Source organism: Haliotis rubra, unplaced genomic scaffold, assembly GCF_003918875.1.
Source record: "Haliotis rubra isolate DU_JTF1 unplaced genomic scaffold, ASM391887v1 Scf1482, whole genome shotgun sequence".
Lineage (NCBI taxonomy): Eukaryota > Metazoa > Mollusca > Gastropoda > Lepetellida > Haliotidae > Haliotis > Haliotis rubra.
The window spans coordinates 92,423-118,623 of NW_025765428.1; the positions used below are offsets into that span (position 1 = coordinate 92,423).

General features: G+C 39.1%; 3 protein-coding genes across 3 annotated transcripts; 2 read left to right on the forward strand and 1 right to left on the reverse strand.

The window, feature by feature from the left end:
- Positions 1 to 3,765: 3,765 nt before the first annotated feature.
- Positions 3,766 to 6,281, reverse strand: LOC124269872 (mitochondrial protein import protein ZIM17-like). Its single transcript, XM_046704922.1, has 2 exons — positions 5,777 to 6,281; positions 3,766 to 3,993 (listed from the first exon to the last, which is right to left on the reverse strand). The coding sequence occupies exons 1-2, from the start codon at positions 6,244 to 6,246 to the stop codon at positions 3,897 to 3,899; spliced, it is 567 nt and encodes a 188-aa protein (XP_046560878.1). The 5' UTR covers positions 6,247 to 6,281; the 3' UTR covers positions 3,766 to 3,896.
- A 255-nt stretch (positions 6,282 to 6,536) lies between these two features.
- LOC124269871 (ubiquinone biosynthesis protein COQ4 homolog, mitochondrial-like) lies at positions 6,537 to 12,264 on the forward strand. Its single transcript, XM_046704920.1, has 6 exons — positions 6,537 to 6,677; positions 7,467 to 7,634; positions 8,059 to 8,155; positions 9,721 to 9,823; positions 10,590 to 10,813; positions 11,653 to 12,264. The coding sequence occupies exons 1-6, from the start codon at positions 6,542 to 6,544 to the stop codon at positions 11,840 to 11,842; spliced, it is 918 nt and encodes a 305-aa protein (XP_046560876.1). The 5' UTR covers positions 6,537 to 6,541; the 3' UTR covers positions 11,843 to 12,264.
- A 1,577-nt stretch (positions 12,265 to 13,841) lies between these two features.
- On the forward strand, positions 13,842 to 25,607 carry LOC124269870 (adenylate kinase 8-like). Its single transcript, XM_046704919.1, has 10 exons — positions 13,842 to 14,504; positions 14,777 to 14,861; positions 17,066 to 17,229; positions 17,801 to 17,951; positions 18,622 to 18,693; positions 19,361 to 19,561; positions 20,336 to 20,467; positions 22,062 to 22,151; positions 23,425 to 23,566; positions 24,356 to 25,607. The coding sequence occupies exons 1-10, from the start codon at positions 14,421 to 14,423 to the stop codon at positions 24,672 to 24,674; spliced, it is 1,440 nt and encodes a 479-aa protein (XP_046560875.1). The 5' UTR covers positions 13,842 to 14,420; the 3' UTR covers positions 24,675 to 25,607.
- The last annotated feature ends 594 nt before the right edge of the window (positions 25,608 to 26,201 follow it).

Sequence of the window (26,201 nt, forward strand, 5' to 3'; positions counted from 1 at the left end):
AATCTGTATCGAAACGTCGCACTCACGTAAAAAAGAAGTTGTTATCCATGAAGTTTGTCAATATCGTTCAAATTTGAAATATAAGTTACTCATGACATATAAAAAACAATATACGGTTGGAAAAATGTAGATTTTTATTTTTTTAAATTATTGTCCAAACAGTGAGGTGAGGTGAAATTGGGTTTAACATCGTGCTTGAGAATATTGCACACATATGACGACGTGCATGCGCGTGGATGTGTATGTGCGGCTGCTTGTACTAGCCCAGACTTAAGCTGGTTTTATAGTGCTAGCCCACTGAGATACCATGCCGCAGTGAAGCATGAATACCCCACTCAGACACATTATACTGACTCCGAGCCGACCAGTCCTTGATGTACCCGTTAATGCCGAGCGCCAGGCAGGGACCAACAAGTACCATATTTTAACGTCCTTTGGTATGACGCAGCGGGGATCGAACCCGCGACCTTCCGCTCTCCGGGCGGACGCCCTAACCACTACACCACGGAGGTGGTTGTCCAAACTGATTCGAACCCCTGTGGTAAGAATAACAAAAAGCAAGCCTGGCTGTCATTTTATAAATGAACTTCTTCCATACTACGCTCACTGCCTGCATGCATGTGTGGCTGCTTGTACTAGCCCCGGTTTAAGCTGGTTTTACAGTGTGCTGGCTGCTTGTACTAGCCCCGGTACCATATTTTAACGTCTTTTGGTATGACGCGGTCGGGGATCGAACTCCGCAACCTTCCGCTCTCCGGGCGGACGCCCTAACCACTACACCACGGAGGTGGTTGTCCAAACTGATTCGAACCCCTGTGGTAAGAATAACAAAAAGCAAGCCTGGCTGTCATTTTATAAATGAACTTCTTCCATACTACGCTCACTGCGTGCATGCATGTGTTGCTGCTTGTACTAGCCCCGGTTTAAGCTGGTTTTACAGTGCTAGCTCAGACTTAAGCTGGTTTTATAGTGCTAGCTCACTGAGATACCATGCCGCAGTTTAGCATGAATACCCCACTCGGACACATTACACTGACTCCGAGCCGACCAGTTATTGTTGTACCTATTAATGCCGAGCGCCAGGCTGGGACCAACAAGTAGATATTTTAACGTCTTTTAACCACTACACTATGGAGGCGGTCTTGAAGATCTCTATTAGAATTTATCTACAGTACTTAATAGAACTGACCTTCAGATTGAAGCGAGAGACGGGATTTGACGATCAGATTCGGCTGATGCATGTGATAGTATCCCTTTTACGATCGATTCCCAGTATGTCAATTACAGAATTATCTAGCCCAGACTTGACTATTTCCATCCAGCCGTTGTATAGCTGCAATATTGCATTAACAATCATACAACAAACAGATTTAGTTTTTACACTTAAGTTCCAACCAAAGATAACTGACTTAATTAGCGGAGAATATTTCCAAACATAACCGGCAAACCAAGAGCTATTCAGTTTATCATTAAATGTGTTTGAAGAAGTATAAAAGCATGTAGGTGGGACAATTCACCATTCATATGAAATCCTATAGATATGAGTGCAAGCTTTATGTCAGATCATCCAGGAAACACCACGTTTCATCTCTTGGGTGGTGGGGTAGACTAGTGGTTAAAGCGTTCGCTCCTCACGCTGAATACCGGGTTCAATTCCCACATGGGTACAATATGTGAAGCCCATTTCTGGTGTCCCCCACCCTGATATTGCTGGAATATTGCTAAAAGCGGCGTAAAACAAAACTCACACACTCACTGTTCATCTTCACAGATGCCCTGTTATCTTGACCTCTGCAGAGTGGTTGATAAAACGTGGAGTGGAAAGTAGGTTGATCCCAAAACACATTGAAACATAGTGCTTATTGTTATCCTCCATAAAAACCTGATTGATCCTTAATATGGCGGTGCTCTGTAAACAATAGAGTCTGGACCAGACAATCCAGTGATCAAAATCATGAGCAGTCTGGTGAGGTGAGGTGAAACTGGGTTTTACGTCGTGCTTGAGAATATTTCGCTCATATGACGACGTGCATGCCATGCATGTGTATGTGTATGTGCGGCTGCTTGTACTAGCCCAGACTGAAGCTGGTTTTATAGTGCTAGCCCACTGAGATACCATGCCGCAGTGAAGCATGAATACCCCATTATACTGACTCCGAGCCGACCAGTCCTTGATGTACCCATTAATACCGAGAGCCAGGCAGGCACCAACAAGTACCATATTTTAACGTCTTTTGGTATGACGTGGTCGGGATCGAACCCACGACCTTCCGCTCTCCGGGCGGACGCTCTAACCACTACACCACGGAGGCGGTCTGAGCAGTCTGGTGAGAGAGTGAATGAGCAAGAAGAACCTTTAAGCATCTTTATTACCTGTATAGGCATAAGGTAATACACATTTCAAAGAATATATATTGCAATTTCTTTTATGAGGACTTGTTTATTGGGTAAAAGAATATTATACGTTTTGTGATAGGGTATAGGGTTACATTTCTAAACAGACTTTCATCTGCAACTGATGCATACTAAAAATGGCATATGAAAATGTATCTTCCATGAAGAGAATTCCAAATATTTTTATCTTTCAACCCAAGAAATATATTTATCCTTCTATATATATTATGTTACATGTGGAGATTGTCAGTGATAACACTAAGGCTCTGTTTACCAGTCACACAACTTGCCATTGTCTATGTTTGAGCTGGGGTAAGTTGACAACAAAGGGGAGTTACATAATTGTTGCTTGACCATTTGTCTTTTTCAAACTAGTTGAACACAAAGAGTTCAGTTCCAAAGTTGGGAGTGGATATGTTGGGGTGTGCCATGTTGTCAGTGAATGAAACTTGGGCATAATGTGAAAGTATTTCACCTCCCATTGGGACATGAAAGATGACCTTATCAACAGTAAGACTTTTAACTGTTTTTCAATGATACTTGCTTTTTATTATTGTACTTCTTGTAAAACATAGTTAGTCTGCCAGTATTAAATTGTTCTTAAATTGTGCAATCTCTCTTTGGTATGTATGGAGGCCATATTCCACTTGTAACACTATCCAACCTAATTTTGAGTTTGCTTTTATCAGAACCATAGCATTCATGTTTAGGGCCATAGTTCGGGAAAATAGGGTATGTGTTAACCACTAGTGTGATTATTGTCATTCACTGACAAAAACTTAGCTCCCAGTTTATCGCAATTCAGGTACCTGAATCACAATGTGAGTGAGCGAGTTTAGTTTGACGTCACACTCAGCAATATTCCAGCTATATTGTGGCGGTCTGTAAATAATCAAGTCTGGACCAGACAATCCAGTGGTCAACAGCATGAACATCGACCTGCGCAATTGGGAACCGATGACATGTGTCAACCAAGCCAGCGAGCCTGACCACCCGATCCAGTTAGTCGCCTCTTACGACAAGCATGGGTTACTGAAGGTTCATTCTAACCCGGACCTTCACGGGTGAATCACAATGTATTCCAATGCAGTTTATTTGCTGATACAGAGCCCTAGAACTGAAGTCTTTCGCATGATGGGTATAACAGCCTGCAATTGGTAATGTACCAACCACTTCATGACAAACACACGGGTGGATCCAGAAGGGAGAGTGCAGGGGTGTGCACCACCACCCACCCAACTCTTTGTTGTGAAAGTTTATTAAATGACCACTGAAACTCTGTTGAAAACGGGTGAAAACAAACTGTCCCAAAAAGCTGTATCCGCCCCTGGATCATGGACCAAAATTGTTTAAAACACCTCAGATTTTATCATCCACTGACTTTATGTAAAAATTCGTTCAAAGTTGAGGAGAAAGCATTTGTCTCAATCCTTCCCACTCCATAAATACAATGTTCTTTTGTTTATTACAGGTCGATGTAACAATGGAAACAGAAACAAACATTAATCCTCTTTGCCTTCAATTTCCAACTGTCCATCCTCTCCGGTTGAAATTTTTGATATTTTTTCTCCCTTTGCTGCCAGGATTTCTTCAATATTCCTGAAACCAAAATGCAAACATATCAATTCAAATCACAGATCAAGGGAGAGCACTCATGCAGGAAGGTGAACATCCATGAATGTACCAAATACGATAATGCTGATTGTAACCTCAATATTTTTTAGGTTGTTGGAGTTTTTTTTTCTTTATTTTTGCTTTGAACCAATCAGATATATTCCATGCCCATGTCAGTGTGTCCTGTAAGTGCAACTAATCTAGTCTGACCATGACAAACTATTAGATGAGATGATGAGAGTTAGACTCAGGCTTCAGGCCAGTCTCTGAAGTTGCTGACACTCCACACCTACTACTCATTCCTCACAAGTCATAAAAAAGCAATGGAAATTGCTTCATAACCCCTATGAAAATTGAAAATAATATTAACTGCTTTGAATAAAACAGTTTGAATTAATGGTAAGAGTTCTGCCCTGCTTGAAATCTTAGAGTTAGGATAAGGTCCTGACATCTGAATCATTTTAAGAAATCTTTTTATTCCCCAAAACTTCTAAACCTACTTTAAATTGGAAAGAGTTCCTTACGTACCCCCTGCCTATTTGTGTGATGAGCAAACACTATAGTTTAGTCTATAGTTTATAGTTAAAAATTAGGTGGGGGGTACGTAAGGAACTCTTACCGATAAAAAAAATGGGGATTATGGGTGGAAATCTTTCCGACTAAATACAATGCCATTTTGTGAAGGCAAAAATAAAGCTATGCTAAAATTCCAGACTTTTGTTTCTCCTTATCTGGGTGTACAGACTTTCCAGTCGTCATGGTGCTGCAATTCAATGTATTCCTGAGACCTGCCAAAACCCTTAGTTAATGTGCCTGTAGTGGCCGTAAAATACCTAAGTCCTGTGGTCAGATTTGAACCATGTAGCTTCGGATCTGAAGTCACATGACTCATCCACATGCCCGAAGGTTAACCCCTCACACAAGCTGACAAAATAAGGATGTCATCTCTCTGATGATACATGTTCAAATCCTAGATTTGCCATGTTGATACTTGTTTCTTGGTTTTACAGCAGCATATATGAGTGGTTGGGAGTTTCACCAAAGTGGTGACATTTAGGACCTGACTCACTTCAGGCTCTTCTCCCATATGAATTGGCACAACTTAAAGCACCAGAAGAAAACATCAAAGCATCATTAACGGTAATCTGTCTCACAGTCCCTTAACCACATTATATCCCTACCTAGCCCTCCCTGCAATGCTAAAGCCCTAAATAAAGCAAGTTTAGATTTCCTCTGGTTCAAGTCATCAATCTCCAAACTCACTGGGGCTCCTTTTCAATTAAATGGTTTTATTTGTTTCTATCTAAATCATACACATTGAGGGACTAAGTGTTAGCTACATTAACGACAATTTACTCATCTGACAGCATTGAACATGAACTAAAGGAATTTTCTGGATTTTCTTTTCTTTTTAGATGTATCAAAGAATAAAAAGAAGATGAAATCCAGAAAAGTCTTTATGTTCATCAAATACATAGGCGGATCCAGAGGGGGGTGTAGGGGTGCGCACCCACCCCACCCACCCCCTTTGTCCTGAAAGTTTATTAAATGACCATTGAAACTGTCGTGAAAATGAAGTGTGCACCCCTCCTTTCTCAATAGTGTGCACTCCCCCTTTCTCAAAAAGCTGTATCCGGCCCTGAAATAGCATCTTCTGGAATGCCAATCAGATGAATGCCAATCAAACATCTAACATTGAATGTTTTTAAGTTCTCTGCCGGATTACCCATCACTGGCTATCAACAAAATTGATGCAGGCAATACATACTTAGCTCCAACATCATGAAACCAGCCAAGGTTGTCTGCTATTAAATGATGTTTGTTGCAGCCTTTGCACTTGACTATGACGACCCCTTTTTCGTAACTAATTTTTGTGAACGTTTGAAAGTTCCTTGCGTTGCAAACTTTACATGTGTATGCAATCTGCATTTTCGGTTCGATTTTCCCAACACTGTCAACATCTTGGGGCTTTCCTTTATCGCCGACATTGTGTTCATTGTCACCATTTGAATAGAAACATGCTGAGATTCGAGAACAATATGCATGTTTCGTTTTAGTCTCATTGGAAAATGTCCAGACGCTTTTCCTCCGCACTGCACATCTGGCATTCAATGCGTTTGTGCTAATACCTTTTCTTGAAACTATAGAGGTAATGTTATCATGAACGTATTTCACTCGAACTGTTAAGATGCGTCGAATCAGTCGAAAACCGTAGCCTCTAGAGAACACGCCTGACATTGTTTATATAAAGTTGTCTGCTACTCACATGCAACATCCGCTTATAACTACGCATGCGTAACTTCAAAAACACTGTATCATGTTAAAACTACTTACATAAACAATAACTGTCCAAAATACATTTTTAACTTTCCGGGTATCATTGCCTATTATCAATATATTATAACACACATTATGTAAAAACGGTTATTAAAATAATATTTTGGTACAATCATTGACTTACATGGGTGTTAATTCCAGTTTAGTTGAACACATGTATAACTAGTTGCTTAATTAGTGGTACACATTATTCAAAATGGCGTCTTGTTGGCGATTTCGGCCACTTGTCAAATTTTCTTATTGCAGATATATGTGTCAGAGGCGATTACAGAAGAAATTTTTCTGTCAGCAGTCACAAGTCATAATAACACGTTCAAGGTCATCTTTTACTGGTAAAAATGAGTTGTTATATGAGAAATTGGAGCTTGTGACACAAGTGCCTCAGTTTTCGCGAAACCTCGTATGCTTCACTGCAGAGATTCATAATTATTGTTTAAAATAATTGGCTTGGCAAGAAGCCCAGCAAACCTTTTAACCGATCTTAGAGTTCAGTTTCTCGATATGTTTATTCAACGTCAGGTAGTCCAGCATATAACTAGACGACTTTGCACTATACCAAGGTGTGCTCGACCTTGGCTGGAATACGAGTTTATTCATATGAACTAACGTCAGGAGACCCATGTTTTCGGATGGCTTGTGTTTAAGACAATGTTGTCTTTGACACAAAATTTTTAAACTGTTCATGTAATGTTCTTAAGCGTCCGAAAACCCATAACACCAAAACTGTCTAATTCATATGGATAGGACAGAAATCGTCCTTATGAGAAGTTATGATACTAAATTCTTCAGGTGCTCCCATAGTGTAACAGAATAACTGTTTGGTGATGGTTGACAACATGGAATATACCACTGTTCACACAAAAGATCAAGCTATTACCACAATTAGATTTTCAGACATGTACAGTTCTCTACTTCAGTAGCCTTTGCCTTCAGTCTTCGGAATATGTATTTATGACAAATAATGGCCCACAATCAGCCAGAGGCATCATTCTGAAATTTTTTTGATTGCCATTTCATTTGCTAATGTCAGTATTTAGAATATTAACATGTCTTGATTACTTTTAATGATGATAGTTCACTAGAACTAGAAGGATAAGAACAATATGTTTTGTAACCACCAGAGTCAGAAAACTTGGATGAGGATAACCGGCATACAGATGACACCTATGGAGACATGGGAAGACAGCAAGATGACCTCTACCCTGGTCATATCCCAACTTCATTCTTTCAGAAATCTTTACTAGCAGTGGGATCAGCAGCCATGTGCATCATCAACCCTGCCAGAGATGGTATGAAAGATCTTTAATAAATGTTTTGTGTTGATAATTTCATGAGTTTTTCTCTCAACAAACCCTTTATCAGAACCCTTAGCATAAATAATTAGGGCTCGATTTGAAGAATTGAAACCTACTTGCTAACCAGGCAAAAACACGTTGCCCTTAGTCCAATATAGAATTATATGTAATGAGTATAGGTGTTGATTTGAACGTCATCATAACAAATTATTCAGGGTCTGATAAGATCATTGTATCTTTCTTACTTTGTAAAATTTCGCGACCTGAACAGTAACATTCATTCAATCACAGTCTGTGTAGTCATCGGAAACACTGTTCCATGTTAGTTCCTCATCATTCCATTTTCCATCAACATGCACTGGTTGTATGAATAAATATGAGGATGCACCAATGCAAGTTTTAAATGTTGTGTTTGCAGACATGATCTGTGCTTTGGGCGAGACAACAGGCTCTTTAGCTCTGCGCTATGTGAGACAGAAGATGTTGTCTGACCCTGTTGGTAGGCAGATTCTGGAGTGAGTACACACACTATATGGTATCCTATTAACATGTCTTGGCATTGCAGTTTAGTTTCTTGATGATAAATATGATAACTCTGGCAAAGATGGATTGTATTTAAGTTTTAACAGAACTGTATTTGAACAGCACTCTGGAGTTAAGTGATTAGACAAATCTGTTAACATAGCACGTATGTGATCAGTTAAGAATCAGTTTATGGGTCATTGTTTCAAAGGAGGTGGAAAACATTTTACCAGATTTGTCGTCACAATTGGCACTTAATAAAATGATAATGAAAGATACATGTGAAGATCCGTGTTAAAATTGTTGTTCAGCAACCCTTGCTTGTCATAAGAGGTGACTAACAGGATTGGGTGGTCAGGCTCCCAATTGCGTACATTGATACTCATGTTGTTGATCACTGGATGGCCTGGTCCGAACTCGATTATTTACAGACTGACGCCACATAGATGGAATATTGCTGAGTGGCGTTAAACAACAAACAAACTTATGAGACACAGTTTGTGTTAATGAAATTGAGATATTGGTGAGTCACCATTGGCCGCTAAAACTAGTCTGGGGTACTGGATGATAACATCACTAAATCTTAAAGATACTTCTATTAAATTCAACTTCTGACCAAAATCAAATTATTAAATGATATGAAGTTTAGTCAGCAGTTTAAGACTATCAACACATAGTTGAGCTCATGCCCAATTAATGACACAGATGTCAATCATTTCATTGTTTGATGATGTATCACAGAAACTCACATCACATAATATACATTGCAGAGGTCAGGAATCAGGTAGCAAGCTGGCGGCAGATAGGGAAGTGGGTCACCACACTTACAGAACTCAGCTTGCCTTTCAATAGCTTCCATCCTGCACAACTCTAAAGCATGGGTTTCCAAAGAAAGTGAATGTTAAAAATGTGCCTGTATTCAAAGAACGGCTAATGGGCATGTGGTAGGAATACATGGTTACCTAATTTCAAGTCCTTCTAGCAGGTAATAAGTAGACATGCATCCAAGAAATAGTGAGTGAGTTTAGTTTTACGCAGCACTCAGCAATAATCCAGCTATATGGCAGTGGTCTGTAAATAATCGAGTCTGGACCAGACATTCCGGTGATCAACAGCATGAGCATCGATCTGCGCAATTGGGAACCGATGACATGTGTCAACCAAGCCAGCGAGCCTGACCACCCGATCCCGTTAGTCGCCTCTTACGACAAGCATAGTCTCCTTTTGTGGCAAGCATGGGTTGCTGAAGACCTATTCTACCCCGGATCATCACGGGTCTCCAAGAAATACATTACAATAGGAAAGAATAGTAATTGACCATTCTTGACCATGCCCCTTTGTGGTGTTGAGTCAAGTATTAATGAGTGTCCCATTACTGTGTTTGTGACGCTGGTCCTAATTATATTCAGAACATTTATGGAAGAGCGAATAATATAGATGCTGCAATATAATACCTTCAGCAATTCAACTTTTACGGTAAACATTGTGAACGTGTTAAATAATTCAATGCCTTATTTAGTTCTATGGTAACTATGGTAACCATTGTTTCTATTTTCAGGGAAGAACCCTTGATAACAACAGAGACAATTTCAGTTCCCTACTTAGAGAGTCTACCTGACAACACATTCGGAAAGGCCTACTGGAGATTCCTTGACAAAAATGTAAGTGACTAATAAACACTGGTGGTTTGAGGAGAATATGTGTTGTTAGGAAGTTAGTTTTTGCAGGTTCATGCTAAGTAGAAAGAAACTGTCACAAATTAGATATGGCGAAGATTTGACCTCCATGCTCCAAAGGGATAGAGATCAAAAGGGCAGTGGTGAGACCCTCTGGTTGTGTCATAAACCACCAGATGGTACTTTTTGTTACCTTGCCTGGCGCTTGATATTTAAGAAATTAAGCAAGGACTAGTTGGCTGGTTACTGTGCCTGAGGTCGAGGTGTCAATAGTAAACGGCAACATGGTATCTTACAAGAAAACTAACCTGTGCCTTTTGGCATGAAGAGCAGACATTTTAACCAACAGGCTAACCCAAAGCCCCAAATTTTTCAGTAGATTTTAAGATTATAATTTGAACAATGGGTAAGCAAAAAGAGTAGACCGAACATTGTTTTACAACAGACAGTTTTAGAACAAGTGGCTTGAGTGTCATTGTAGTTTTAAGGAAGTTATCAAGCTGAGTGAGTGAGTGAGTATGGTTTTACGCCGCTTTTAGTAATATTCCAGCAACATCACAGCGGGGACACCAGAAGTGGGTTTCACACATTGTACCCATGTGGGGAATCGAACCCGGGTCCATGTCATGACAAGTGAATGCTTTAACCACAAGGCTTCACACAAACTGAAGTATTGCTGATAGAAGTACAGAACAACAGGCCCTTAACTTCGAAGTAGAAAAATCATTCATAGGAGGTTGTGTTTTTTCAGGGATTCTCTCCTGATGCACGACGACCTGTCAACTTTGTGGATGACCGTGACCTTATGTATGTGATGTTGCGGTATCGACAGCTGCATGATCTGATGCACACGCTGCTGGGAATGCCTCCCAACATGCTGGGAGAGGTGGTCGTCAAGTGGTTCGAGGCCATCCAAACTGGTCTACCCATGTGTACTCTGGGAGCTCTGGTGGGACCAGTAAGACTTGGGCCAAAGTAAGTGTGATTACACAACTTGAGCATGTTGTTCAAAATATCATATGGAATAGAGCGTTGTTTGTTTTTATGTTTAAATTGGTATTTCTGCTATCCAAAGTCATACCCTCATGTTTACAGTCATATTTTTATAATAATTGTGAAGTTTAATTAATACTAGTGGTGGTCCTATTAATTGAAATAATCGAAGATTGGCCGGAATGACTAAACGACCAAGCAATCGATCATGTTTTCTCATAATCGAACACAAACAATTCTGGAACACTTGTTTGCATTAACAATATTTCGCACAAGGTTTGTTTTGTCTGTTATATTTCATAAGCACTACTAGCTCATTCCAAGTCATGATTGAAATTATATTAAAGAGTCCAGGTAATTTATGTTCCTGACATATCAGTCATCCTGTAAAGATGTGAAATTTGCAAATGCATTTTGTGCAATTTGCCAAAAAATAGAAAGAACTACATTTTTTCTTTGTTTTGTGCATTAACAAACATAAACAGAAGAATTTGATAAATGAAGCTAACCAATTATTTTCGATATTTGATCGGTTGTAATGAACCAGTCATCAATTATGAGATTTTAACCAATTCCCAACACTAATTAATACAAAGAAAGAATACTTGCAAGTTTTGCGCTCAATTCACTCTCACATTTATATCAAGATTTTCAGTATTGTTGCAAGTTTAGTGAAACAGTACTCATTCTTGTTAGGCATGGAAAGGGAAACTTAATTTAGAGGCATTGGCTACTGTTGTTGGGGAACTTGCACCTACTTGATAATGTTGGCAATAGCTGTTTGATTTCTGATGAATACAAGTTTACCTTTGAAATTGCAGACACCGACAGAAGTACCTAAGTACTTATCTGCCCTGGGTTTTAAGGAGTGCCAACAATTCCAACTTCCTGATGTCTGTGTATTTTGAAAAACACTTTGAGAAAGATTTGGATGAATTTCGACAGGAGCTGAACCTAGAGCCTGCACCGGTCCCTTTGATAAAGACTGGTGCTGGCACTGTGACAAAGTGATTAAACTATTAATTCTACTTGTGTGATGAATCGTATGGATCGATGCTCGTGCTGTTGATCACTGGATTGTTTATCAAGACTCAATAATTTACAGACTGGTGCCAAATAGCTGGAATATTGCTGAATGTGGCGTGAAACCACAAACAAAATCTACTTGTGTGGATCGATGCTCATTCTGTTGATCACTAGATTGTCTGTCCAGGCTTGATAATTTACAGACTGGAGCCAAATACATGGAATATTGCTGAGTGGGGCTTAACCACAAACAAACAAAATCTACTTGTGTGATGGTACAGGAATAATGTCTTTTTGGAATAATGGAGAATACAGACAGACATTATCTTTGTGCTCTATGAGGCAGACCAGGCCACTACATGTTCATCAGCCAGCCTCAAGTTTGAATAAATTAACGTTTTCTTAAATATTGAAGTTATTTCTTATTTACAACAGAACACTGTATTATTATGCCACTTAAGCATGGTGCATTATGTCTTACAGGTATTATCTTATACAGGTTCAATCGTATATAAATTACTACTTTTATATATCTAAGGTTTATCTCTGGTCAAGGGAATAAGGGCAGTGGGGTAGCCTAGTGGTTAAGGCGTTGGCTCGTCACGCCGAAGACCCGGGTTCGAATCCCCACATGGGTAGAATGTGTGAAGCCCATTTCTGGTGTCCCCCGCTGTGATGTTGCTGGAATATTGCTAAAAGCGGCGTAAAACCCAACTCAGTCAGTCAGTCAAGGGAATAATTACTGTGGAATTTATTTATATTTATCTGTGCTGTCACTTAGAATAAAAGCCAGCCATTAATTTGTAGCTGGAGCTTTAGAATCCTTCAGTTATCCCCGGTATTCCATCCTTGGCTTGAGTGAACTAAAGAGGATTGAATGGCCAGCATGGTTTCTCATTTGATTGCATGTCATATTGCTCAGATGGTTCGGATAGTTGCCCTTGTTGATATAACGTGTCCCAACTTGATTATTTTGGCTGATTATGAACAAATAAGAAAAAAATAAGAAAGTAAAACTCACAGAATTCTAAAGTAAATGGGCATTCTATGATGGTGTGTTTAAAGAATATATACATGGCTTGTTTTGGGTGTTTTTTATACTTTTTTTTTTTTATTGTTTGTTTAATGAGTGATTTAAAATAAAATACAAAATAAAATCCAGAAGCAATATTCTGAAAATATAACAATAACCAAAATCATTTTTGGCTGATGACTCCTGCTGGAATAATGGTTACTGTTGAACAACATTTTCTCAAGTTTTTGAATGTGTATTTTCCTTGGTGTACCTTCCAGACATGTGTGATTAATATTACGGATCTTTATTATTTATTGGACTTGAGAAATAAATCATTACAAAAAGGTGTTTTTAAAAAAAATCTTTTCTCAAATGTTGAAGTCAAATGATGTTAAGTTCCCTCTAACCCTACCCATACCCACACTCCTGTTTGTAGGTTCAAGCAGTGATTAGTTTGTCATCCAGAATGATTTCCCTGTTGAGTTTTGTGGACCTTGGTCATGCCAGAAACCCATGAATGTGGGTTCAAATCCCTTATTCGTCATGCTGATGTTCAGAAGTTTCATCAATGTGGAAACATCTAAGAGCTGGTTTACTAAGGGTTTCCTAATGCATCAAGTTGATACATTGTGATGATATTATATTTTACACCCAAATGTTTAATATAAAACAAGTAAACAATGTTTTAAATTCTAAATCCATGACAAGAATATTTTAAATTTACTTACTTTTTAAAGTAAATATTCCATGTACCTTGTAATAGGGAGAAGAGAATAGGATGTAGATTATCCCTGCTTGTACACAAACATAAAGAGGAATGACAAACATTTGATTTTTTAATCACTTGTCATTTTAAGTGCATCCCGAATTATTATATTTGCATAAAGAATTATGTTGCAAACTGGTAGATGTTTACGAAAATAAGTAATATATACACACACGCACACACAGATGATTATATTGTGTGTGTGCGTGTGTATATATTTTTTTCGTAAAAATCTACCAATTTGCAACTTGCTGCTGGACCATGATATTACATTATCCTAAAGCCATTTATTGATTAAATGATGATGGTATCAAACTATTTCAACAAACATTCTTACATCTACATATTTTGTGGGATCCGATAGATTAGGTTTGAAAAAACAACAACCCTACATTTAATAGATCTGTATTCACCTACACGATAGTTTTTATAATTGATACAAAACTGCGCAAGATCGTTATGAAAATATGTACTTGAAAGTGAATCAGCCATATAAAATCCGCCACATTTAGTTGGTTTCATTTTGCTTGGTGCCGGGCAACCAGTGTAATCAAGATTTAACACGTGCGCCCTCAGCCGGAAGTTTATGAAGTAAACAATAAAGTTACTTCCCTTGGCTCGAATTCCGCCAATGAAATGATCCCTTCTATTATGTGGATTCTTCTATCGGCCAATCGGGAGAACGCTTTCATTTTTGTTTCAGTTCAGCTTAGCAACCTTTCCAAACACGCCGGAAACATCGTTATCGGTACATTCATTCCTCTCGGTAAATAATAACAAAGATGGACCAGACTAAGAGACCGCTCCTGATTCCCCCTGCTTTTGCCACATATGCAGAGGAACATGGCGTTTTTGATATGTACAAGGTAAAGAACGAAATGTTTTACCGAAATAATAACTGTGAAAAATCGAAAGCCGAAGACGACCGAAACTCACATTGGTGAAAGATGCTAGACTACTAATATATTTATCATCACTTCAGACTGTACGCACATAACTGTCGTCACACAGATTTCTAATCATTTTCATCATTATGTATAATATCTATTAAATAGAGACTGCAACAAGAAATGTACAATCTAACTATTCTGAGACAAACTTTCAGCAAACCTAATGTTATAATGTCTACCATTTTCAGAGACTTCTGGAGCAGTTGATCATCCATCGCCCTACTGACCCAATTGCATTCCTGATAGAAAACCTCAAGCGAGACAACAATGATGGTAAGCACCATACCAGCAATATGGAAAATAATATGGGCCCCTGTGTACATAACCTATAAGGGGAATCATATATTGTCGATATTGCTGTTGTATTTGAGCCATTTCGGGATTGTTTGTACATAAATATGAGATGTAAGTAACCAGAATGATTCTGACTATCTGTATATTGTTATATCTTTTTATCGTTTTCATTATAAGTAAGAGAAGAAGCCGTAAATGCAGATATTTACCGTTGTTGTTCTACGTGATTTTGTGTCAGTAAGGGTACACGGAAACTTTGACAATTTCTTATGAATTATATAATCATTGCATTGTATCTATTTATAATTTCCTATTTCTGGCTACGATACTCTTTCCATGCATATTCCAAAGGTATTTAGCCATTGCAAGCAATGAATAGACAGATAATGTTGGAAAATTTCAGAAAATGCTATGCAGTGTTTTGTTTACATTTCAAACAACCACAGTCTTTCGAGCACAGCGTTCGTTTTCACACCCATTATGTTTCGTCTCATTTTATCTAGACAGTTGGTATTGGTGACAAAGACCATTTGTAGTTTGATTCTAAAATGTTTGGTCAATTCAGTAATGCTTTTTTCGAAGCTGAATATGAAATGTATGTGATGTAATAGGCGTCTCAATACCAGCCTTTGCGAAATGTGCTTTTTAAACACTATCCAATATGGCGGAAAGCGCTCTACGGCGTTCTTGTAAGTGTATTTTTGAAAACATCCCAACTGATTCTAGATTCATCGGCAACGTTTCAGAATTATCATTAGCGATTTCATGTAAACTGATGTCAGTGATCATGAATATGTTATTTTTGAAATTCAATTCTCCCAGTAATTATCCGATTTTCACATTTCAAAGCAAATAACGCTGTGAATCGCAATTTCGTACTGTGTCAAAAATGGCAACATTTTCGATGAAGCCTATTGTGAAAGGTCATTTTCAGCACTTGGACGTTGTCTACAATAATAGTGGATGGTATCAAGAAACGGGAAATTTCCCGCAGAATTCGAAACTGTGAAGTGTATTTGTGTGCGTGGGATATTTTGATTTTTATTGGACTTCAAATTGAGGGTTGAAGGGGAAGGACATATATGTCCCTGTGGCACCCAGGGGGTTAATCTAGAAACTGGGCACAAGAACAGTTATGCTGCAAACACTAGAACATATTGATAGGTATTACTCCTTACTCATGATTTTGTTAGTAGAGAATTAGCTTAAGTGTGTCAGTGAAAGATTATAAGACCTGAGTATTTTTGCCAAGAGAGTTACAAAATTTGTTCCATAATTCTATGTGTGTTCTGCTTGATTACTCTTTCAAACTGCTTTTTATGCTTTTTGGGCGGAAATCAGTAGTGTCCCATGCTTCGTGGGTTGACCATTATGGTGAATGTCTGAGACCTGCATCACCATAATAACTTTTCTCCCACAATCAGCTGACCCGTGAAGCCCCAGGTTAGAATGAGCCTTCAGTAATCCATGCTTGTCATAAGAGGCAACTAACGGGATCGGGTGGTCAGACTCGCTGACTCGGTTGTCACATGTCATCAGTTCCCAATTGCTCAGATCGATGCTCATGCTGTTGATCACTGGATTGTCTGTTCCAGACTCGATTATTCACAGACCACCACCTTATAGCTGGAATATTGCTGAGTGCGGCTTAAAACTAAACTCACTCACTCAGAGGAATATTGTTCAAAATGGCGTTAAACCCAGATCACTCACTCTGCTTCTGTGCGTCATATAATACAGGATTCCTGATTGGTTATTTCTCATACAATAGCTGATGTCATCCAAAATGTCATGAAACTTTTCCAGACTGTAAATGATATGGACCTACCTGCACTCTTAGGGCTAAGATGATTGTAACTCCCACACCCTTACATAGACTTATGACATAGCGATAAGCTAATCAGTTAATGTCCTGTCAAATATGGCTAAAAATCATGAAAATGTCTTAAAACCATTTCGAATGCAAAATCACTGCAATGTGGCACAGTCCTATTGAGAGTTTTCTGGTACCAAGTTTTCAGCAGACATTGATGGTACATGTACCACTGATATTGATCAAAATTGGATCATTGTCATATTTAGATATTTCCTTCGGATACAGTGAAGTTTGAGATGTAAGACAGTAAAGAAGTGGTGTTACGCTATTTATTGGCAGGTATACACGTGGTCTATGTATGTTGCAGTACCACAGATCATTGTTTTGGGCCCACCTGCCTCAGGGAAGAGGTCTATTGCAAAACTTGTCTGCAGCAAGCTCCGGACTGCACACATCACCATGGAAAACCTCATCCATGATGCAGACTTGGACATCAGAGAACAGGCTAAGGAGTTCATTTCCAAAAGACAGGTTTGTATAAACCAGAGAAATATTAATTATGACAAACACGACTAATGTGACAATAGTACAATATGGCCAAATTTGAATTGTGCAAAGATGTATTAGAAAGAACTACTTGATTTTAAAATATCTATTTTGCCACCATGAGCAAGATTGAAGTAGTTGTTCAAGTTAGAATCAGCTGCTTAAATGAAATAAAATGAAACAAGTTATAGAAATGTAGTGAGTGCACTCACAATCATTGTTTAGGTGTGACTTGTAAGTGGGCCAGCAAGAATACTGAACCTTCTTCATACTCAGTCGACCTGTGAAGATCAAGGTTAGAATTGGTCTTTAGTAACCCATGTTTGTCATAAGAGGCGACTATCGGGTGGTCTGGCTCGCTGACTTGGCTGACACATGTCATCGGTTCCCAGTTGCGTAGATCGATGCTCATCCTGTTGATCACTGGATTGTCTGGTCCAGACCCAATTATTTACAGACCGCCGCCATATAGCTGGAATATTACTGAGTGCGATGTAAAACTAAACTCACTCATTCATACCTAGTCAGTGTCATTTCCATGTATGATTTTTGTTAGGCTGTCCCCACGGAGTTGTGGGTGAAGATTGTCCAGGAGAGGATGAAGTTGTTTGACTGTGTGAAGAAGGGCTGGGTGATGGAGGGCTTCCCCCAGACCAGGGAGCAGGCACAGGCACTGCAGGAGATCGGGGTCTACCCTAAACACTGCGGTATGTTGTTCTATAAATAACAGACACCCCTGTGGGAATTCCAGGTTAGGCCAGGATCAGGCGTTACAGGAAATCAAGGTCTACCCTAAACACTGCGGTATGTTGTTCTATAAATAACCGACACCCCTGTGGGAATTCCAGGTTAGGCCAGGATCAGGCCTTACGGGACATCAAGGTCTACCCTAAACACTGGGGTATAATGTCATTCAATATATAACTAGCACCCCTGTTGGGATTCCAGGTTATAACAGGTCCCTTACAAACTATTCGGGCCGCAAGATCCAACCAAATGGACTGGGTTGTCAGACTCGTGACTTGGTTGATTGATCGTGACTGTACTTTGACTGCATGGGTCAAGGCTCACAATACCAATCAGTTTCACATTTTCAAGAAATATAAATGTGTTTGAACCTGTATTTGAAGGTACCAGATGGATCTATATTAAAAAATATTTACAATGGAAATACCATAGTCTTCAGAGACTACAGCGATCTCACATCATCATTTTCTATAGATTTAGAATTACACATGTTAAATGTATTGTCTACAGACCAAAACAAAATTTGATTAAATTTGTACAAGTGTCTGAAGTTGCAGAAAGTACTGTGGAAATTGTACAGCTACCACCTGTTGTTTGTACACCTTGTATTGATGATTATTCATGTTTCAGTTGTCCTGGACTCTCCTGACACCGTCCTTATAGAGAGAGCAGCTGGGAAGAGAGTGGACCCTAAAACAGGAGGTGAGTAGTTGACGACATTGAAGTTGGGCTGAACAGTGAAATAACTGCCTACCAGCCTGCGTGTGGCTGGTAACTTTTCTGTTGGGCTGGGTAAAATTGTCCTCCACATGCCAACTGTCTAGCAGATAAGTTTTAGACTTCTTACGTATTCATATTCTTTAATATGACTTGTTTTAGATTCAGAAGTAATTGTTTGCATTATTTAAAATAAACCATCACACAAGTTTTTACTTATTTTCCAAAACTTTTCCATTATCATTATTGGTGGATAAAGGGAAGTAACTCTACCTTTGCGTTCATCCAGTGAGATCACCAATCATAGTGTCTGTTTGAATCCTGGCATGTTTTCTTTACAACTGGCTCCATAAACACGAGGCATCATTGTATCAATTGTTTATGTAGAAGTCAGATTGTTGCTCAACAGGAAAGAAACTGAAACAGTTTTCATTAAAAAATCATGTATAAGAGGCAACAGTGTATAAACATACATTGATAATTGGATTTTCGTATTTGGTTTTTGATATGACAAAATCATATCCACTAGTCTGAAGCTAGACACCAAGGTACAACTTAACGTTTTGATACATGATCACACTGAGGCAGTATGGACCTTTCAATTTTAACGGTTTTGTCAAACTGAAATAATTATATGGCCGTTTTTACTCAGATGTTTACCACACAACCTTTGACTGGCCGACAAACAACGATGTCCAGTCTCGCCTGGAGGTGGCGCCGGGTTATACAGAAGAGGCGATGGTTGACAAGCTGGTCATGTACCACCGCCACATCGATGGCATTCTCCGTTGCTATGGTGACACGCTCAAGACAATCAACGCTGACCAGCCTAAAGCTGATGTCTTTGCTCAAGGTAACGAAAACAAACTACGTCACTGTGGGAGCTGCTGTGAAATACTGTACCTGCAATAGTTTATGAGTTCAGTGCTTTGTCAGTGTTGAGCTTTTGTGAGGTTCATTGGTACTGTTTCAAGACAACTTTGTATATTAATATCTAAAGGTTGGACCACTTTGTTTTATCACTGGAATTTCAGAAAACAATGTAAATAAATGGACACACAGTACGTACCCAATATTCAGTTGTTTCATCCCAAACTGGGTCATACTAGAAGATGTTCCTTTATAACAGACAATACTGATTTGTTATCTGTCTTGTGCTCAGCAGTAAGGGAACAATAGGACTGGTTGACTGTAGTGTGTGCGAGAAAAGAGAGTGAGTTGGGTTTTACGCCGCCTTTAACAATATTCCAGCAATATCACAGCGGGGGACACCAGAAAAATGGGCTTCACACATTGTACCCATGTGGGGAATCGAACCTGGGTCTTCAGCGTGACGGGCGAACACCTAAACCACTAGTCTACCCACCGCACCGTGAGAAGAGAGGGATGCAATGCATGCAGTAATCTTCATCATGTTGTGTCATGTGACAGATTGTTTGGGACTGACCCATTTTCAGCTTTGTTTCAAATTCACAAACATGCGTGAAGGGAATTTGTTGTTGACTGAGGAGCAGTATCTCAGTATCATATTTAGTTGTTGTGAATAACAGCAAAGAATTAGCTTTTTTTTGCCTAAATTTTAATTTTTCTGTGTTTTTGTATGTTGATTCCACATGTTTCTTTCCAGTATTCACTTACCTGTCCAGCCAAACCCGAACAAATGCTCCACACACCCCACGCATCATTTTGTTGGGTCCTACAGGGAGTGGAAAGGGAGTTCAGGCTGCTCTGCTTGCCAACAAGTACAACATCGTCAATGGTGAGTCACAAATACCAGATGTCTTCACTCATCCTCTCCTCCCAAGACCAGTGGAACAGGTGGTCCTCAGGTTATGTGAAGATAATGAGTTAGGTCCCTTACTTGTGCCAGGATTTGCTTATGAGTTCATCACTCATGGTCTATAAACCAGTTTAAATTTGATAGAGGACTGATTCAATGGACTAATCGATAAAGTGTCCGTCCAGAAGGGGTCAGGGGTTCCATAGCTTGAATGTCTTACAAAAGACTTTCAAAGATAGTATTTGGCAGTAAGGGAATAGAACGAGGACTGGAAGCCATTGTAACAAGCAACCTTAGTGCTATGACTGTTGTAAGTCTAGGTTAAGCTTTAACCTCAGGGCTAAGATCTGTTCGTACAGTGGCACCCAAGTTGTAGTGTTGAGAATTGGTTTAAATCTCACAATTGATGATTGGTTCACTACAACTGATCAGTCATCAAAAATGATTGGTAAGCGTCATTTATCAAATTCTCCTGGTTATGTTTGTTGATGTACAAATAATACAGAAAAAACATGCATCTTTGAAGGATGACTAGCAGATCTCCTGGAGTCTTTGAGATAAATTCAATCATGACAAGGAACGAGCTTGTAGTGCTTATGAAATGTAACAGACAAAACCAACCTTGTGAAAAATGTCCTTAATGCAAACAAGTGTTCTAAAATTGTTTGTGTTCGATTATGAGAAAACATGATTGATTGCTTGGTCGTTCAGTCATTGCGACCAATCTTCGATTATTTCAATTAATCGGACCACCACGACCAGGTTGACCAAAAACTGAGTAGGGCATGTAGGTTACTACGCTGCCTGGCATCTCAATGGGCTAGCACTGTTTAATGCTCGGAAATCAAACACCCCCACTTTTTCATGCACTGTGCTATGTAAGTGAAATAATCTTAAATACAACATTAAACCCCATTTCAGCTTACCCTTGATAGTGATGGTTCATTAATTATTGTCTTCTGATTGTATTTCTTCTTCTGCCTGCATGATTAATCTGAGTATAAGGCAGTGTGAAGAGGGTCGGTGATATCAAGCAGTCAAGGTTTCATTAAGATTTAAATTTAACTGTTCCCTATAAGTGTAAGCATCTGTTACTTGTGTTGTGCTGGGCTTTCCTCCGACTCTGGAGCCAGTTTGATATGATATAGCTGAATTAGTATGTACAGAGGCATTGAACAGTCATATTCACTAAATTTGACTGACTGACTGAGTTTGGTTTTACGCCGCTTTTAGCAATATTCCAGCAACATCACGGCAGGGGGACACCAGAAATGGGCTTCACACAATGTACCCATGTGGGGATTCGAACCCGGGTCTTCGGCGTGACGAGCCAACGCTTTAACTACGAGACTACCCCATCACCCCCACTAAATTTGAGGCGATGGGGTAACCTAGTTAGTGGATTAAGTGTTTGCTCTTCATGCTGAACACCCAGATTCGATTCCCCACATGGGTACAATGTGTGAAGCCTATTTCTGGTGTCCCCCCTCGGTGATATTGCTGGAATATTGCTAAAAGCAGCGTAAATCTATACTCGCTCACTCATTAAGACTAAACTTGTTCGTGTTTCCAGTGTGCTGTGGTCAGCTGATCAAACAGGCGATCGCTGATGAAACCAAGGCTGGTGTGGCTGCCAAGGCCTATGTGGAGAAAGGAGTCATGGGTGAGACAATCAGCTTGATTTCATGGACATGTGTTCCCTTGTTGTTTAACACCACACGCAGCATCAGGGGTGGAAATAACTTTAAAATTGCTAGTGTTCTCCGGTACAGTGGCACATGTAAAATCACTTGCCCTGATAATTTTTCCACTATACCGGCCATTTCTTGTTGATTTTTTAAAAAAACAACATAATTAATATTGGAAAGTCAGCTGGACTCCGGTACAGTGTGATATACAAATTTGCTTGCCCAACAGAAAAAAACACTGGACTCGGGCGTCGGGCTATGGGTTATTTCCACCCCTGAGCTTTACTCTAGCTATATACTGGAGTTTTGTAAATAATCTTGTTTTAAACGGACAATAGAGATCGACACATTGAGCATTGTTCTAGGCAATGGAGTTTTGATGACATGCATTTTCAAAGTCAGCAAGTTTGACTACTTGATACTGTTCGCTGCCTCTTTCAACAGGCAAATGTTGCAAAGGACCTCAAGTCATCAGGGTGTTGTTGATTTAGGATAGCTGCTTGTTCTGCTCTTTAATGCAGTGAATCTGTAACATGTGTTATATTTGAAATTTTGCTTTCTTGGTTAAGTACAGATTCTATTTATTTTTTCAGTTGAGTCCCATTTGGGATTTGAAACCACCCCATTCGACATGACCTAAAATAAAAGAAAGTGTAAACCCAAATATAACATGTCACATTTGACCACTTTCTAAAAAGCTTTGTCTATTCGTAGCAATGAATCTGATTAATTTTGGCTTGTAATCAATACCATACTTCGGAAATAGTGTTCTCTGCCATCTTGTGTAGGGTAATAATGTATAGTTTTGCCCTGAAATATCATAGTTAAGGTAGAATGACGATGATGCTGACTGAAAATGATTGATTTTGTTTTTATTATTTGCATTTACAGGTGTAGACTAAACTTAAATGAAAATATTTTCAGAATAAAAAGGAGCTTAGAGAATCTCCTCATGTTCTGAAATCTTAAGAAATCTAACTAGCGAAAATATTGCTTTGAGGTTTCCAGATACTTTTGTTTCATGGTCTATAGGACTACCAGTATTACAGAATAATAATGAACTTTGAAATGTAAAGAGTTACCTCCCCTTGACTATGAATTGTGATGTTATATTCATGGCACACACTATATTTTTGCTTTTCTTTACTTGCATTCTAAATTTTCATTTATACATAACCATTATTGTGCCTTGTAACACCTTTTTGTACTCCCCAAAGTCTTACCCTTACTATTCTCCTGTTTGTGAAGTCCCCGACAACCTAGTGTTGAACATCCTGGAGGTTCGTCTGTCCCAGCTGGACTGTGTGACGAGGGGATGGGTGCTGCACGGCTACCCTAGAACCAGGGAACAGGCTGAGCAGCTGGCTAAAGCTGGCTTCAAACCTTACAGGTGAGTCAGGATGCAGATTCATTGCTACCTTGTGTTATCCATCAACCCTTTGAAGCTAAGTTTGCAAAGAAAGTTTTATGAGTTATTGTTGGAAATTATAACCATGCAATAATGGTAACACTATTTAAATATGTTTAGGCTCTTTGGCAAGGTTGTCATGGTAACATGACATGACTTTACTCATGTGGATTTTAGGTTAGAATTCATCCCCAGCAATCTATGCTAGTCTTGTTTGTTTGTATAATGCCACATGATCGAGTCTGGACCAGACAATTCAGTGATTGACATTATGAGCATCGATCTACACAATGGGATACGATAACATGTCAACGAAGGTAGCGAGCCTGAACACTCCGTAGAGTTGAACTTGATCTGGTGCTAAGACTCCCTTTGTTGATTGAGTGGTATTTTCCCAGCTCAAATCTATGCTCATAATATTAACAGTGTATAAAATAAGGCCCGTCCGACTGCGCAAGACGGTCTAGATTTCTGACGGACAGACTAATTTTGCAGCTAGCCAGCCCGATGGTCTGGTAAAAATGTTAGATGTTCCATACATCTGAGTAAATTCACCATATTTTGAAGTTACCAGCCCTGATGTCTGGCTGGATTTTTGGCTTATTTCATACACTGATATTAATCACTGGTTTTATTGGTTCTGACTTAAATCTTTAGACAGATGTTATTTAGCTGGAATATTGCTGTGAATGTGGCATTACATACCAAAGAAACAAACAACAACGAATATTTATCTTAGTAAAGAAGACTATGCATAATATTTTCCATCAGGCAATTTTTCTTGGATGTCCCGAATGACTCCGTGCTTGAGAGGCTGACCCTACGGGCCACAGACCCCATCACAGGGGAACGCTACCACATGCTCTACAACCCACCACGCACACCAGAAGTCAAAGAGAGGCTCCAGCGCTTCCCCAAAGACAGTGATAACGAAGTGAGAAAGAGGCTCGCCCAGTACCATGCGTATATCGAGGAAATAGCAGACTTTTATTTGGATGGTCAGCATGTGAACGCCGATCAGGATCCACATACTGTGTTCGAGTGTCTGGAGAGTATGATCGTCAACCCATTGCCCAAACGTTTCAACTGAGGTCACAGGTCCAAGCTGTATTGTTTGTTGGTTGATATTTAATGTTATAGGCCATGAAATATGTTTCTCATCTGTACACTTCATCTAAAAAATGCTGTTATTTTGGGTTAGAAAGAATACAACTGCCAAGGTTAACAGAGTTGTCTTTCCTTACAATGTTCAAACCTAAACAAGCGCCATGCTTTCTGCCAAAAAACCCTGGTTACCTGGGTCCCATTTCACAAAGCTCTCGAAAGCCTAAGATTTCTTAACATTTCTCATAGCATTTGTACCTCCCTATGTTACAGTATACTGGAGGTACGAATGCTACGAGTAAAGTTACGAGATCTGAGACTTAAAAGAGCTTTTTGAAAAGGGGTCCACATTCCTTTGCAATTCAGGTTTTTATGAGCATAAATTTTGTTATGGCCTTATATGTTTGTTATCAGATCCGTCCTGTGATATATGTTTGTGATAATTATAATGGTTGATTTTATTAATGTTGGTATCTTCTAATAGTATCAGGACTTACTGTGAGGTTAGCAATTGAAGACAATATCTGACTAAAATTAATACTGTATGGATAGATGGAAATATTTATCATTATGAAAGATGTTATGATTAATATCAATGTTACTCATGGGTTTTATGGCGTTGTTCAGTGACATGTTTGTTCATCAATTGTGTATGTGACACCCCACCAACCTTCAACACCGGTTCAACCACATGTCCAGATATATTGTTTCACCGCACCAATAACATACTTTGTTTGAATATATTAAAGTTTCCCAAATAAATATGGAAAATCTTAGTAAAATGTCCTAAAGTCATGTGATATTTTATTCTTGCAAAACTGGTTCTAAAAACGGCAAGTTCATTATGGAAATACTGTTATATTCGTGTATCATTCTGCTGTAAATATTTGTAACCAAAACATGAATATTCCAATGCCAAGGACATGTTTGTTTTCACTTCTGTGTTACAACTGGGATCCGTGAAGATCCGGGTTAGAACTGATCTTAGGAAACCCATGCTTGTCGTAAGAGGCGACAAACAGGATCGGGTGGTAAGTCTCTCTGACTTGGTTGACACATGTCGTCGTATCCCAATTGTGTAGATGGATGATCATGCTGTCCACTCAATCCCATTAGTCGCCTCTTACGACATGCATGGGTTGCAAAGACCAATTTTTACCCAGATCTTCACAGGTGAAAAACACTATGATATGGTGCCAGACAGCGTTGACTCTGTCTCACATTTGTCAGGTCAAGATTTATGGACAACTGACATCATATACCAGGAACATTGCTGACTGCTTTCAAACAACAAAGAAGTATGTTATTTCACAGTTGATAAAATCTAAACGCGATGATTCTGGAATCAACACAATTACATTAGTATACAAAAGAAATAATGGTTTATTTTTCATTCACAGAATGGAAACAATTGAAATAGTTATCAAAATTACAAGTTCATTGCTGCCATTTTGTACCTGAGACGACAACCTCTGTGGTGTAGCGGTTTGTCATGGGTTCAATACCTGGCCAT

Excerpts from the sequence above, each read along its gene's own strand:
- LOC124269872 (XM_046704922.1), bottom strand. The coding sequence starts at position 6,246 with ATGTCAGGCGTGTTCTCTAGAGGCTACGGTTTTCGACTGATTCGACGC. Across the intron at positions 3,994-5,776 it reads TTTCATGATGTTGGAGCTAA|GAATATTGAAGAAATCCTGG; the intron begins GTATGTATTGCC and ends TTTTGGTTTCAG.
- LOC124269871 (XM_046704920.1), top strand. The coding sequence starts at position 6,542 with ATGGCGTCTTGTTGGCGATTTCGGCCACTTGTCAAATTTTCTTATTGC. Across the intron at positions 7,635-8,058 it reads CATCAACCCTGCCAGAGATG|ACATGATCTGTGCTTTGGGC; the intron begins GTATGAAAGATC and ends TTGTGTTTGCAG. Across the intron at positions 8,156-9,720 it reads GTTGGTAGGCAGATTCTGGA|GGAAGAACCCTTGATAACAA; the intron begins GTGAGTACACAC and ends TTCTATTTTCAG.
- LOC124269870 (XM_046704919.1), top strand. The coding sequence starts at position 14,421 with ATGGACCAGACTAAGAGACCGCTCCTGATTCCCCCTGCTTTTGCCACA. Across the intron at positions 17,230-17,800 it reads AGTTCATTTCCAAAAGACAG|GCTGTCCCCACGGAGTTGTG; the intron begins GTTTGTATAAAC and ends GATTTTTGTTAG. Across the intron at positions 20,468-22,061 it reads CAAGTACAACATCGTCAATG|TGTGCTGTGGTCAGCTGATC; the intron begins GTGAGTCACAAA and ends TCGTGTTTCCAG.